Genomic DNA, 15,827 nt, shown 5'->3' on the forward strand with positions numbered 1-15,827 from the left:
TTACTTCAATATCACCATCGTTGCTCGTATACCGTTATGCAAAATTTGAGTATATTAATCTACTCTAATGACGCTTATAAAATCTATCTATACATAAATTTGCAAAACACTTTGTCCGTTCATATTCATAAACAAAACAACATTCACTGAGAAGCTATCCAAACTCCATAATCCACCCACACAATCGCTGAAAACGCCTTTCGTCATCACCTAATACCCAAAAGACACCATCAAGTACGCCTGCTTTTATACCCTCCAAAGAAAAAGATCTACCAAAAATATCTCTACTTCCTCGCCACCCCCGTAACAAGCAAGGCACCACTCCCAACCTGTACCTTCCACCCTTCTTTAATCAACATTCTCGCTACTGCAGGTCCCAACTTCCCTTTTCCACCTTCACTATGATTTCCCACGCCCGTTACGATTTTAAATCCTTCTTGTGGTCCCGCTCGTATGTATCCACCGCCGAGTCTTCTCCGTTCCTCCGAAACCCACCACATGGTTACTTTCTCTCTTGCAATTCTCACTGCGTCTCGGACTCCAACTCCGTGTAAATCTATACCACCGTTCCAGCATTGACTCATGACCAATTCGTCTGCGGCTGCACTTTCGGCATCTTTAACACGAACGTTGGCATCTCGTCCTTGTTGGGAGTAATAGGCTGCTGCGCCGCCCATTAGAGGATTAGATCTGGATTTCTTGTATGCAGCAGATGCTTTTTGAAAAGCAGTGTTGCGCGCGTTGATGTGAGGGCTTGCGTCTGTGGAGGGAGAGAGTGGTGTACCAGGATTAGACGAGGTGGAATGGGTGGGGTAGATGGCGTTTAAAGAGTATTGTTTTGAGGCGGATAAAACCGTGGGTGAGGGGTCAATAACGAGGGGCGTATGTCGAATTTCGATTTGAAGGTTTGGTTTGCCAGATTTGGAGACGGGAGTCGATATGAGTGCGTTTGCCAATTCACGTGCATTGGCTGTATATGGATATGTCATTTGAGTGAGAATGAGTATATGGGAGGGTTTAACTGAAGGAAAAGCTTCCCCGAGTTCCATTGCTTGAACTTCGATTATTGGGTCTTCCTCTTCCATATCAGTGGCAGGGTAGTTTTCGATAATTGATAAGATTGTCGCTTTGACAGATGCTCCATTATTGTGGTACAATGAAGTGATTTGTTGCATCGGTAAGCCGGTTCTGGTAGATAGAAATTCGACATCTTTTCTACCCGTCTCCCATTTACTCGCTTCAGCAGTAAGGGGCGAATCGTCTGCAATAGAGTTGCTTTCAGAGGCTTCAGTCTTTCGACCTTTTCTCTTTCCTTTTTGTTTGCGGGTTTTAGGTGACGCGGAACTTTCAGAAAAAGCTTCAATACCACGTCTCCTCGATCCTGTTTCCTCGAGGAATGATAGATTGAGCAAATCCTCGATTGCCAAATTAACATTTCCTTTAGACTTCTTTAGGGAATATTTGACGTCAAAAGGCTTCAGGGTCTTGAAAGTTGCAAGCAAGAAATTCTCTTGACTATCCACATCCATCCCCTCGAGAGAATCCGTAAAGTCAGACCCCTTGTAAGTATCCTCACTGCCAGGAAAGTCCAATCCTTCTAAAAGATCTAGTGAAGATGTTCTCTGACTTAATGTGTCGTCTGTAGAACTACTCCATCCAGGTACACTTTTACTGCTTGTGCTCGCATCATCATTTCTGCTATTGCCATTCTGCGAATTCTGCTCTGCTGAAATTTCCCCTCTATTTGTGTATGTTCCGCCCCAGGTTCCACTAGGATCGAAGCCAGTAGCTTCTTCAAACTCTGCATCTTTCCTTATCATGTCCAAAACCATGCGCGCAGTCTCAATTTGCTCTTTGTTGGAAAGATCGTAATCTGCAATGATTGCACGAAACGTACTGTTATCGAGTGGGGGACAATATTCTGACTGTGTAATTCGTCAACAACGTATACAACAACGTATATAGCAAAAGAAATAGAAAACTCAAAATGAAATGAGATAGTGAATGAATTCAAGAATTACATACCTCCATTTGAGCCAGAAGCTCTTGAGTATTCACCATAATTGCGGCAATGCAAAGCAAATTTCGATGTCGATTCTTCTCTCCCAATTGCGCACGCAGACACAACACAATTCACTCTTTTTCTATCAATAAACTCTTTCTTCTTTCTTTCACTCAAACCCAAATTCTAGGAGATTCTGTTGGAAATAAATTATTATAAATAGATGTGAGAGAAGCAAAATAAGAAATATGTAACATGATTCTATGGGATATTGACATTTTCTGTGGTATTTCTCAAGTTCAAGGAGGTATCATTAAAGTTTTCGATCAACTCACTAAGAGAAAGAATGAAGTGGTGGGATTTCGAACGATGATGAAGTCATGAGCCGAGAAATCAAAGGGCACCACATATCGAAGCTAATAGGCTGGCTTGGCTGGGCTGGCTATCTTATCAGCGAGGAGACGCTATATAGGGGTGAAATATTAATAAGCAAGATTGACTGAGCGACCGCATGAACTCATGAAACATCGAGACTTTGATGTCGATGATAACCTTGGAGATCTCTCTCGAATACTCTCCAACTTGGTCAACATAACAGTCTACCGCATAATAGACGACGAGAGTATCTCCATGTATCTTCTGGCATGAACCAAATCAGAGTGTTCTCATCAATTCCATGAGTCCGTGCATTCACCATCATAGCGAGCATAGAAATGACGACCATCGCAACTAGCTCAATCAGGAGGGGCACCTTCTAACAATGGATTGACCCAGATTGATACAGTGACAGCACTATATGTGGAGTAGCAAACTTCAGATCTATTGGATTCTCCATAGCTTTACTTCTCAAACTCAATCCACGCTTGCTGGCTTTGACTGTGCTTCTAGCCCATATATCCGACATCACTTTCACCAGCAATCAGAATGTATCTGCCCCAAGAGACAAGTTGTCTAGATTGACACGATTTATATTTTTGTCATTGATGCTTAAACACTTGTTCTTTTCAATGCACAATGGTGTATGTTTACCCCTTGGACCGGGCAATTCATGACGGGCGAGACGGATGCATTCGATAGCTGGTAGTGACCATCTTGTTTGGGATTGATGCATATACGATGTGGAAGATATAGAATAGAGCCCATCATGATCAGATGTTGGTCCGGATAGTTCACCGCGCAAGAGACACACGCCGTACTTCCCTAGTATGATAGATATATCTACTACATCCAAGAAGACTTTTAAAACATCGCTACAGGTGCTTTCCTCCAGTCAAGCATCAAGACATCCCTTCATCAAATAAAATGTCACGCAAAGCTACTAAGTACTTCAATTTGATTTTTTTAATCATTTCTTTCTCTTGCATTCTTCAAAGGTTCGAGCTTTCTTATTCAAGTCTTGAGAAAGACCATTATAAACGTGTTCGATCGATACAAGTCTTTGATTCTTGGCTCCGCGGGCTACATTATCGACACCTGCGTAGCTTACACCCCACAGATCTAAGATCTCTGTGCAGATGATCCTTTGGAAGATCCTGATAACCACTAGGTATTCATATGAATCAATTTGATATTCCTTACAGTGCAAATCTATCACTAGTCTTCAAGCAAACCGAGACTTTAGATTACATCAAGTATGTACATCAACTCCACTTTGACCTTTGCCGTCGCCGATATATTCTGATTCGCGTTAGAATCTGCCAATCGATTTATTCTACCTTATCTGGTGGCCAACTATCTATACTAAAAATTCAAGCTGGTATGGTGGGAACCCTCGCAACATCCCCCCTCACTGTTATTCTTTACACCATCGTTCTTCTTCAGTAATATACTCACTCGAGAATTATAGGCATCTTCTTCTCTTCTGCTGCGCCATATCATTCAAGAAAGCTCAGAGACTATGTAATAATTTACTGTTCTCGATCTCTGATATGGAGTCAAATACACGCTTCGCAAATTTTGACGGCGAGCTCTCAAAGGCCAGGAGTACTGAGTCAAAACAATCGCAAGCGTTCGCGAGATATCATATCTCAAACACAATAGACGAATATAGATCAACGATCTTTAAGGCGAATAGACACCCTCGACGTGGTTACCTCAGTAATTTTGTTCAACAATATCGTCGCGAGAACTTCCCCACCACTTTTCAAAAAGAAACTTCCTTATTAGTATTTGGTCTCATTTTCTGGACTGAACAACCAAGTCGACAAGCTCTGTTGTTATTGGTCATTTCAATTACTTGAATTTGATAGAGAAGGTTATGTGGTAAACTTATAAAATCTACAATCACTCATATATCGATTCAATAAAGATGCACCGAAAATTTCCAAGGCTCTATGGCAGCCGTCCAATTGACGCACCTTATCAAGGATTAGGGATTCCACTTAGTAGCACTTCCCACAACCTGGCCATGCATTCAGATGAAGTCAGAGCAGCTATCTGCAGCCCACCATGTGAGTAAGAACAACTATTCTTTTCTGAGTTTATGCATTCCATCTTAATCCTGTGCGATTTTTGATCTTGTCTTCTCAGTGCGGCTTAAATTCGCCTCACTCGAGATCACTATCTTGTACGACTGTTACTAAATTTCCAATGCTGCAGGTACTTGTGCCGATTGTGAACAAGGCTACTATACATGCGAAGAGCAAATGCATCCTGGCTGGTTTTATCGACGTTCACTTTCCAGCGATGAAGCCAAACAAATTGCTGCTTCATACATAAATGTCATACAACAAGATCGCAAATATTTAACAGATAGACTCGCGAAGTATGGGGATATCATTGTTAATCGATGGAAGAAGAAAAGTCAAGACAAACGTCAGGCGCTGCTACTTGAAGCCGTTCCAAATTTGTGCAAGGAAAGGTGGATCATCCCACGTCATGGTTTCACCCCTGAAGGCAAGCAGATCCCGCCCATAAATAGCGATGGTCAAATGGAACTGCGCTCTCTAGAAACTCGCCATCACCTCCTCCTAGATTGGTTTGAATTTAGAAGTCCTCAAAACCAGCCCCGCTGTTCTTTTTGCTTTGTTGCACAATCGAACGGTGTATGCTCCCCAGGACTGGGCTTCGTTTGATTCGCGACAGCTCAAGGGCTCTTTTCTTTGTGGAAACTTCGACGTTGACTTTTCAGCCAAATGTATCGTGATGTATGGTCTCAGGTACGGGGAGGTGGTGGACTGGAAAGCTGGTCCGGCACACAGAGCGGATATTATTGGGTTCCCAAGGCACGTCTTATTATCGAGGCTCAAGCTCATCTGATGGGTTCACTTCGGAGGGTTATTGAGGGCATACTTCAAGGAATAGATGAAAATACACCTCTTGCAGCGGAAAAAATGGAAATCTATGGTTTCGCTGGGATTTAGGCATAGTAATGTCGTGGAATTGTGGTCACCCTACACCAATCAAGCATTCTCATCGCCTCCATCGTTTTCTCTCACCAATCTGATCTCGTTGGCTCAAACACGATTAGAAGCAACCATCGATCATCTTTGGCTATTGCAGACAGAGCCGGCATACATGAAACGATATATCGCGGCCATGTGCCATGGAGGTGCTTATGAGTCGACTAAGGATATGGGGCCTGGTTGGCTGGTTGTACGGGGGATCACTGAAACCATCATTTCTTGCTGGAGGTGGGGATGGGTAAAGAATGAATGTGAACGTGTCAAATCAATTCATGATCGATTTCGAGACAATATTGCACAAGGCGAAGATCTTCCATCTAAATATGATAAGGCATTGGGTGCACTAGAGTAAGTTGATTCAAGTTTTCCAATCATCTGCATAGATTGTTGAGTACTTGACATGGAATCTTACTAAATTACTATCTAGACTCTTGGTAGTGAATGATGTCAACCGTCGTGGCGATCTTCTTGGAAAAACGATTTCACAGAGACCGGGATTTTCTCACATTTATACGACAACAAGAAAATCCCAAGAACATGGGCCTGTCATCCTCGAAGTGAGCCGGAAGAACGGCTTGCTTTCTGATTCAAAATATGCATTTGAGAACGAGCTCTTAGATTATTGTTTAGCCCAATTGCAAATCAAACCGGATATTCAACAAACGCCAAACACATGGCCAAAAGAAGTACCCATAGATCATGCACTATTATTCTCTATTTTAGAGAATCACCTGGCTAAGAGTAATATCAAAGAAAAGTCTCGCCTAGACGAGGCCTTATCAAATCTCCTCTCAGATCTAGCAGCTTCTCATGAAATGTTGGCTGCCATTCGTTTACATCGACCCCTAAGTAGACCTAGAACCTTAGATGAGGTGTTTCAGTCAGAAAAACGAAAAACTTGGAAGGATTTTAATGTCAAAAGTCACTTTACCACAATGACGCTTATACCAAGCTAGGAAAAGCATTTTTCAAGGATTTCCACGAGGTTAAAGCCCCCACTGGTCGGGAGGACATGGCTTGGTTGAATCACTCTCAAAACACCAGGAAAGCACTGGAGGCATTCTGGCAGGACATCAGGAAGGACAGTGTGACGGTTTGGAAGCAGAATGGCTTCACCGAAGCCGAGATTGCTGAAGAGCTTGAGTGTATCAGTGCCACCACTACTCAAGAATACCTAAGTGCTGTCCAAGCTGAGGAACGGCAGCTACTAGCTCAAATCGAACAGAACCAGAACACCAAAATCAATCAAAAGAGCCAGAAATCTGCCAAAACACCCACACAAACAACTTGGGGCACGGAAGACCCAACTCAAACCCTCCCAACCCAAACAAAAGCAAAAGACAAAATTCGCCCCTCTACCATTGCCCAATTTTCCCCAAAAAACCCCCAAGAGCTCGCCAACTACCTAGCAAACACAACCGTCTCTCCCCCTATAACCCCAAAAACTTTCGTCACAAACCGCGCTTACGAGATGCTTTCTCACATGTATCCTTGCACCGCCGAAGACGCGTCCACAAAGAGTATCGAATGGGATCTTTTCGTACATAGTATGTCTGACATGGGATTTTGCGCGCGAAATAAAGGAGGTAGTGCGGTGGGGTTTGAGAGGGAGTTTGCGGGGTTGGGAGATGGAGAGGGGGAGGGAAATAGAGAGAGAATATTCGTAAATCGTAGCGGGAAAATTATTTTTCATCGACCGCATCCGGTGGCGAAGATTGATCCGGTTATGTTGAGGTGTATGGGGAGGAGAATGACGAGGAGGTTTGGGTGGGGGAGGGGGGGTTTTTGGATTACGTGGGGTGGATGAAGATGGAGATGAAGATGGAGGGTGAAGAATTGAATTGAGTTGTGTTTTGGGAAGGAAGGGAGATGCGGAGATGGGAAGTAATCTGAAGAGAATACATCTCTGGTTTGTAAACTCTGAGTCGGGGAAATAATAATTGGTAGGGTGGTAGCTGTATGGCCTTCTTAGTCAACGGAAGGTTTCTTGAGTATCTAATTTATAGAATACAACCTAGCTAGATAGATAGATACATATACAAATATATTCAAAGATTTCATTTTATTATAACTTGTTTTATCTCATCTCATCTTACCCTCATCTTATTTATTTTCTCCATTCTCATGAGAAACTAATCAATCATCTCCTTGCGTGACACATTACACTAGGTATACTAGAATTATTCATAGACTCCAGCTAGAACAAGATCTCAATTTCTTCTAGCGAAGTATATACGTAAGATTACATATTGAAGACATTTAATTTATTATTATAGATTTATAGTATAGATAGCTGATAATTCTCATTTTCTCATTTTCTCATTCTTTTCCATATTATATTTATAATATATCTTATACCCTATAAGTTTTTATATATACTCTTCTACTCATTCACTCCTTCTACTTATCTATATTCATTTATTTCTATTCAAATTCATTTACTCATCATCATCATCATCATCATCATTACAAATACAAATCTCAAATCTCAAAACTTAACACCAACACCATCTTTAAACCCTGGCCCTAAAAACTTCCTCTCCTTCTATTCTTCTAAGTAGGTATATATATATATATATATATAGATAGATAGATATACTTTTATATTCTTATATTTTAAGAAAGATTGGAATGGGAATAGGAATAGATATCTAGTATCTATGATACTTCCTTTGACTTGTGTATACATACATACATACATACATACATACATACATACATACATACATACATACATACATACATACATACATACATACATACATACATACATACATACATACATACATACATACATACATACATACATACATACATACATACATATATCTTACATACACCCATCTCAACATCTCACAACACCACATCACCACAACACCACATCACCACAACACACATCACCGCATCAAAAAACAAAAACAATAGATAAATATATACTATATCGTAAGTAGAAAATAGATTTCATTACTGTGATTTCCGGTTACTGTGATTTGATTATTACGCTGTGTACCCACCCACCTACCGACATACCCATCCATCAATCATTTCATACTTCCATTCATCCATTCGTCTTCCCTTCCATACATGTATTTATACCAGTAATAGCCCAATCAGACCATCTCATTACCATTCCTCCATCTCTCCCTCCCACAATCTCCTCACCGAATCCCTGAATACTTCTTCAAATCCCCATACGCCATACATACATACATACATACACATATGTATCATCCATATCCATCCATCCACCTCGCGATATCTTTCTCTCAAGTATTTTTTACAAATTTATCTTCTCTGCTACATCTCTCCAACTCCAACTTCGACACCAACTCCGACACCAACCCCAGCTTTGAGTCTATCATGTGATCCACGATGCATAAAGCATCCACCTCCATTGTGCCATCCATTGACCGTAAATCTAATACTCATCATCACTCTCATCATCCGGCAAAAGAGCTCTATATCTCCTCTCCGCCAAATCTTCCTCCAACCCCCCTTCATCCCCACTATCTCTATACCCCTCTCCACCAGCCAAACTAAGCGCCACGGGCAAGAAAACCAACGCATGTAATGCCGCAAAAATGACTAACGCAAGCCAAATTCTAAAGTAATAAATTTCAAAGATTTTACTCCTCGTAAACGCCAACACCGTGACGCCTACTAGTTTCGTAATCGTGATACCGCTGAAGACTGAGCCGCCTACATTTACAAGAGCGGTCCAGGCGCGTGCATCCTTATTGCGGAACTTATTTTTCGCTTTTTCCATGACGGAGCGCGAGGGGAACATGAATGCGCGGGCGATGTGGGCACAGAATTCCACGCCGATGCCGACGCAGATAATGAGGTTGACGAGACTGACTGCGTTGAGAGAGACGTTAAAGACAGCCATTGTGCCAATGATATCGGTTACTATCATTATGACTGTTACTGTGACTACAGCGCCTGTTTTGAGAGATCCGAGAAGAATCGAAGAGATGAATAGAATGAGTACCAAAGCGGAACAGAGGAGAGTTGCTGTGAGACTGATGATCGTGGTGTATTGGTCGAAGAATATGTAGTAGACACTGTAGGGGAAGACTTCTAGACCAGACTTTTCACTCATACCATCTGCGATACGACGAGCAGAGGCATAGGCGGCAATGAAATCTTCTTGGCTATGGAGTGGTGTGTGACTCGTGCGGAAGTGACTTGCTGGAATAGTATCTCTTTCTGCATCAATAACCAGAGCATGTCCATAGGCAGCTTGACCACCAAGAGGACAGTCGTCATCTGTGGGAGAAGCAATCCATTTTTCTAGGTAATGAATAAATTCTTGACCTTCAGGCATACCATGTAAAGTGATATTCCATGCTGGATCACGATGTTCAAAGCAAGCTGAGCGACCTTCAACACAACACGAGTCTAACGAAGGATCGAGCCAACGGAAATAGTCATCGATCCAGCTAGCAGGAGTCGCTGCGATGTAGGAAACTTCTGGCCTCTTTCTTTCAGACTCCAAAATATTGGTGAGGGATTCTGTTTCACATGTTGTGAAGCGAGAGCATAGCTGTTGTTGATGGCTACGTTCGGTAACATTCAACTCCCGAGTAACGAAATATACAGGTGGTCCCGAATCAAAGTAATCATACAAGTCATTGAAGTATGGAATGAGATATGATCCGTCAGGAATTGCCACACGTTGATCCAAACCTAAAGCGACTTCAGGCATCAATGCAACAGCAGCGGCGAATATTCCAAGAAAGATAACGACGACAGCGGTCTTTACTTTACGACCAAGTAAATTTGGAGCATAAGTCTTGCGGATAAACTTTTGAAGGAAACCCTCATCAGAACCTTCGTAAAATCTCGAGTAAGAATTGCCATTGCCATTTCCAAGGTGAACACCGGCGGCTTTGATCTGAATGCAAGGAATGCAATCTACGCGACGATCTTCAACACGTCGTTGATTGAGACTGAGAATAGAAACAAACATGGTGATTTGTAGAACAGCGTTAATGAATACTGCGCCAGCAGCATAAATTGCGAAGTTTCGAACTGCCGGCATACCAACAAAAGCACCAAGGGCAAACGCAATAGTCTCAGTAGATGCTGATAGAAGAATTGATGGACCCATTCTTCCAAGTGCTTTGGCAATACGGTGCTCAACCACTTCATCAGGATGGCTAGTATTGACTCTTTCAAATTCGTGTACAATCAAAAAGATGTTATCAACACCAACTGCAAGAACGATGAATGGAATAACCTCAGCGATGATAAGCGTAACCTTAACGCCTGCAAAGGAGAAAAGACCAATTGAGGCTGAGATAGACATCAGCACAATCAGAATCCCCACTACTCCTAGTGAAAATTTAGATTGGACCAAAGAGCTGGCTGGGTTGTGCATTAATGTTTGGAATGAGATGGTTGTTGAGCCGAGAGCCAAAGATGCGTAGAAGAACATTATGATGTAACTAATGACGACAATCTTTGCATCAGTGTTAGTAGATTTATTAAGTTCTTGCTCAAGACTGATCTCAGTTGAGAAAGAAAGTCTTAAACCACGTTCGCTTGCTTGAACCTGCAAACGTAACAACTCATCCCGGAGGGAGGCCTCCCAATCCATAGCATGTTCGACTTGAGATGACCCCTCATCATCATTGTTTACTACCCAAGTAACAATTAGGGCAGTAGCATCAATGACATCACCAGATTCTTGCCAACCACCAAAGAGCATCTTAGGATCTAACGGTTGACTAAAAGCAGGACGGCAATTCACAGGTGATTCAGCACATGATCGAATAGTCTGCTCCCATGTATCCGGGCCTACACTGGAAATATCGTCGTTCAAGTAACCTCCTACAGATTGAACGACACAAGCATCACCAGTGGGCTTCAGGCATACATCACTGAATTTGGTACCGGTTTGTTTTCCGGTCAACCCTCTAATTCGATCTTCAGCTTCAAGCCACCATTTCAACGTATCGTAACTCATGACAGGACCAGGACCTGATGAGTTAGTATCGTTGACCAAGAATACTTGCTCGGCACGATAAAATGGTCCAAAATTCGAATCGAAATAAGCTTTCTCTTGAGCTGCAGAAGATGATGGGCTGACCCATAGCCGTGCAGGATTCTGTTCAATCTCAAATTTTGTCCAACCTAAACTCAAGATTCCAACTATGATCATGCTTGTTACAATAGTGATAGCTGGAAATCTTGCAGCTGTGAAGCCAAGACGACTGAATGCAGTATCACACACTGTATTGATCCAGTAAGTTCTTTGAGGTCTGTCATACATGGCTCTATTGTGGATCATGTCACCTTCATCGTCATCATCACTTGGGGCAACATCTTCCAAAAGTCGTAATCTTTCATTACGTCTTTTGGTATGCTTAGCCCAAGCTATGTGACCAAACACAGCAACGACGATCAATAGTAGTACCATGCTGTATGTGAAGATAGCTGCGAAAGAAAGACATGGAAGCAATCCAACATGGCATGACCCAGACTTTGAAACTTCAGGCAAAGCCGGGCAGACTGCCGGACAGTCCACACAAGAACATCGGAAATTTGGGTCTTCGTCGTTACACTTCTTGGGTACCATAGGTAATGGATCCATCCCCTTCTCCAGATATTTGCTAGGGTCTGGAAAGTTGATCTGGAATGGCGAACCTAGTAAAGATTTGTGTCCCAGGAAAGCTAAGAACGAGGAGTAATTCTTTGCTCCTCCTCCAATAAATCCCATGGCGTTTGAATTTGTTGGTCCAAATTTAACATCTTTGCAGCTATCAAAGAAACCCGACCCATATTCATCAGAGATGAGTTGATCTAGCTCCGTGACGATGTATTTATCACCCTTCTTCTGTGTTTCCGTTACATTCAGGAAAAGAGATTGATCTGGAGAGCATGTAAATGTACAAAAAGTGTTGTAAAAATTCTCTTTGCATGCCGGGCAAGAGGATATAATTGGATTCGCCTTCTTGATCTGATCTGCAAGAGCATCTATCTGCGAAGCCATTAGCAAAGTCCCGACCCAGTTCAAATATTTCCACATACCTGACTCCCCTCACAACAAACAGGTCCCGTACTCCATTTCGGACCGCATAGCTCGACCAGTTGTTTCCTCACCTCATGATCCGGTTCCCTTGCAAGCCCGTTATCCGGACAAGGGAGCTCAGGACCAAACCAACTATCCTTCCCACAGCTGCCCCTTATCGAACATCTTCCAGCTTCGTGTTTCGGTGTAAATCCTTCGCCTGCTGCGAAAGCAGCAGTGAGAATTCCGACTAAAGTGAAGGAATGCCGCATCACTGTGTTTGTTTACATGCGCCGCCCAGCGTCGCGATAAACGAAGGCCGAGAGTCGATGATACACAGGCGAATCGGATAGAGTAAGTGTACAAAGAGAACGGTTTGCAGTAAGAAAACAAATGTCAAATCAATAAATTTATTATTGATTGAGGTTAACGATCGATAATTAATTGATTGATTTTGATATTGTATTGTTGTGTTGGAGTTGGTTGATGATTGTTGTCTGCCCAGGTGTATATCAGTTCTGTAGATGCGTCCCAGCCACCAACCAATGCTGTCATAGCTGGAGTTCTAGCTCCGAGGTCGTCGTTCTATGTGGCGTAGAGCTTCGCGTATCATTTGAATCCTTGTTTCACAATGGCCAACAAACTCACAAGGTACTCACTCATCCGTTTACATAATCGAGCAGTGAGTCAGTGACGTTGCCGTCTACACATTGCTGCGGATTTCTATATTGCTATATTTTCAAAGATTGCTTGGTTTTACACATCAAGTTCATGCCAAGGGTTTCTCATCAAAACAGATGATTGAACACGCTGTTGCAAGACAATACTCAAGGGCAAAGTTTGGTATCGCTGGTAATGGAGCTCTATAGACTCATTCTATATGTCCTTCATAACATTATGCTGTCGACGGCATGAATTCCCAGTCATCTAGTACTTGCAAAAAGATAAATTAAACCGTATCCCAAATACGCTCCTCAAACTCCGGCTGAAATGCTCAAATGCCCGCCTTATCCCAAATCGGTATCCAATCGAATTTTTAACATGCATAAAATCGGTCTTTGCCAGTGTTCCTGGAAAGTGAAGCCGTGGATATGAGAGCCAGATCATATGTTTATCTGGCTGAAAGAATGACTTTCCAGTTGTAACTGGTTCGTATAATCATAACTCGTCCTTGTCGCTCTTGTCGCTCTAGTTGTTCCGCAATCATGAATTTCCTCCTTAATTCTTGAGCTTTGAATCTCCCACTGCAGGTGATGCCCGGCCTGACCCTTCTGCTGCCTTGGATTTGCCGGCGCTAATGGATGATGCACCATCCTCTTCATAAAGGTGATGCTCTTCGATGTACTCGATGACTGGAGCTGGTAACAAATACTGTACACTCATCTCTTTCCTCAAGAAGAGTCTAATCTTTGTGCTACTAATATCATTTGTGACAAGTTGTTGGATGACGTAGATGTTGCGTTTGTATTGTTCGAGACTTGCAAGAGCGTCCTCGATATCCGTGCCGGTACGTTCGACAATGAAGGTACCATATTGTCCCAAAATATGTTGAAGATCAGCCTCGCTCCAGACTCCTGGAATGCTCATTGTCTCGATCAGATCAGCTCCGGCCAATAGAGCAATGCGAACAGGCACTCGGGATCCATCCGGTCGTATAGCACCGCCCATAACCTTGTTTATTTCATGCTCGACATGATCGAGTACGAGGGCAGTCGGGGTATATTCTGTTTGTAAGGCCTCCCAAGGATCCACCATAAGCCAATTTGATGATTGTACCGCCAGCTCGCACATGTTAAGTCTGCAGGTGTTAGCTAAGTGGATAAGCACAATGTGAAATATGAGACTTACCGGTGTTCCGAACTCGCCAGGCCTGCCTTCTTGTAAAAGTTGGATACAGGTGAGAAATAACCACTGAGGAGTTCAAACTCTGTATTAAACTTGCAATAATCGGCAGCCATCTCCATCATTCGCAAATGAAGGTAAGTTATAGGTGAGAAACTACCACATGCTACCAATACTAAGGGAGTCTTCTCGGGGTGGTTTTGAGTGAGTCTTAGGCGATCGGTTGGAAAGGTGTAATTGTCGAGAGTTTGCGCAGGAACAACCTGGACGGCAGGGTTGGCAGTCATCTTTAAATGGCGATTTGGAGGTTGTATGTGATTGTTGGGAGGAAAAGTGGAAAAGACTCTCGAGATTTTGGGTGACGAGCAAAGTCTAGATGACGAATTTCGGAAGAGCAGGGATCGATTGCGAAGGAACTGCGATGAGTTGAAGATATTTCTAGCAGTCGCTCTTTGCAGAGTACGACAAAGAATGAAGTACGCCGTTGTATCTGATTTTGTTGAACTTTGAACTTTGATGTAGATGTTTAAATGTTCAATGGATGAAATAGAAATATCGACTGGTTAAATAGATTTGTAAGTAATAAATCAGAATTAAGACTTTTCGATGTCCGGTGGATTAGTGAATTTTATAATATCGGTTGGAGGGAGGAGTCAGAGATCAGAGATCAGAGATAAGTAGTGGGATGGCTCGAGATATGCCCAAAGCCCCGCCCCTACGCTTTGATGTACCGGAACCCAGACAGTGCTGGGTAAGAAGCAATCAAACCACGATGGATGGATGTACAAGGTAGGTAGGCACGGAGTTATTGCAGGTTGATCGATGGAGACGATGGAGAGGGGAACTCCAAATTCCAAGGTTGCTTCCGATCTAGAGTGCAGATGTTCACTTATAGATGACCAGTAAAGCGCTGTTTGTGTTGGCGATGTGATGTTTTCGCAATCAAACATTCAGTTCTATCCATACTACCTAGGGTCCTCACACTCAACATTTCGTAGCTGGTCTGGATGATGTGCCAATGCTTGCTTGCTACTGTTATCTCCTCTCTTTCGCGCAAGCCTCCAGGTACGATGCACAATGCACTCGGCTCCAATCAAAGAGAGATCATCTAACGTGAATCGTTTCAAAATGTTCAACCCCTCTCTCCATATTGGAAAGAGATCGGGATAAGGATGACTAACAGATACTTATTATATACCTAGGTAGGTATGGATAGCATTGTTTGGCTTGGTCAGCTTGTGAGGCAATTTCTATATTCTTTGAAGAAGCATACCCAGGTATCTACTCAAGTAGAGCCTCGGTGTTGGGATAACATGGATGAGTATTCGTTACAGATTACATATCTGCTAGGTCTATCAACTCATCAATTAGGTATAATCTAGAGATGTCCACGGGTACCTATGAAAAGCGGCCATCGCCGTAAAGTTACAGTATTCAGCAATCCAATCCCCAACCCTAGCTATCACCAACTGTTGCTCAACCTTGCGTGCGTGCATTGCACCGAACCCAGATGGATGTGTTTGTGTTTGTTTCCTACCTACCAGAAACGATGTTGAATTCCCCA

At 42.7% G+C, this 15,827-nt stretch overlaps 4 protein-coding genes across 4 annotated transcripts; 1 reads left to right on the forward strand and 3 right to left on the reverse strand.

The window, feature by feature from the left end:
* Window positions 1-284: 284 nt before the first annotated feature.
* EAF02_001737 (uncharacterized protein) lies at window positions 285-2,061 on the reverse strand (the record flags this gene model as incomplete). Its single annotated transcript, XM_038897785.1, has 2 exons — window positions 285-1,925; window positions 2,026-2,061. The coding sequence occupies 2 exons, from the start codon at window positions 2,059-2,061 to the stop codon at window positions 285-287; spliced, it is 1,677 nt and encodes a 558-aa protein (XP_038762760.1).
* Window positions 2,062-4,310: 2,249 nt separating this feature from the next.
* On the forward strand, window positions 4,311-7,690 carry EAF02_001738 (uncharacterized protein; the record flags this gene model as incomplete). The annotated part of the gene is made up of 6 exons (XM_038897786.1): window positions 4,311-4,452; window positions 4,601-4,979; window positions 5,365-5,754; window positions 5,834-6,278; window positions 6,329-6,953; window positions 7,683-7,690. The coding sequence occupies 6 exons, from the start codon at window positions 4,311-4,313 to the stop codon at window positions 7,688-7,690; spliced, it is 1,989 nt and encodes a 662-aa protein (XP_038762761.1).
* Window positions 7,691-8,824: 1,134 nt separating this feature from the next.
* On the reverse strand, window positions 8,825-12,693 carry EAF02_001739 (uncharacterized protein; the record flags this gene model as incomplete). The annotated part of the gene is made up of 2 exons (XM_038897787.1): window positions 8,825-12,391; window positions 12,442-12,693. The coding sequence occupies 2 exons, from the start codon at window positions 12,691-12,693 to the stop codon at window positions 8,825-8,827; spliced, it is 3,819 nt and encodes a 1,272-aa protein (XP_038762762.1).
* A 946-nt stretch (window positions 12,694-13,639) lies between these two features.
* EAF02_001740 (uncharacterized protein) lies at window positions 13,640-14,550 on the reverse strand (the record flags this gene model as incomplete). The annotated part of the gene is made up of 2 exons (XM_038897788.1): window positions 13,640-14,219; window positions 14,270-14,550. The coding sequence occupies 2 exons, from the start codon at window positions 14,548-14,550 to the stop codon at window positions 13,640-13,642; spliced, it is 861 nt and encodes a 286-aa protein (XP_038762763.1).
* Window positions 14,551-15,827: the final 1,277 nt, after the last annotated feature.

The sequence above is a fragment of the Botrytis sinoallii genome (genome assembly GCF_014898435.1).
Source record: "Botrytis sinoallii strain Bc 23 chromosome Unknown BSIN_002, whole genome shotgun sequence".
Lineage (NCBI taxonomy): Eukaryota > Fungi > Ascomycota > Leotiomycetes > Helotiales > Sclerotiniaceae > Botrytis > Botrytis sinoallii.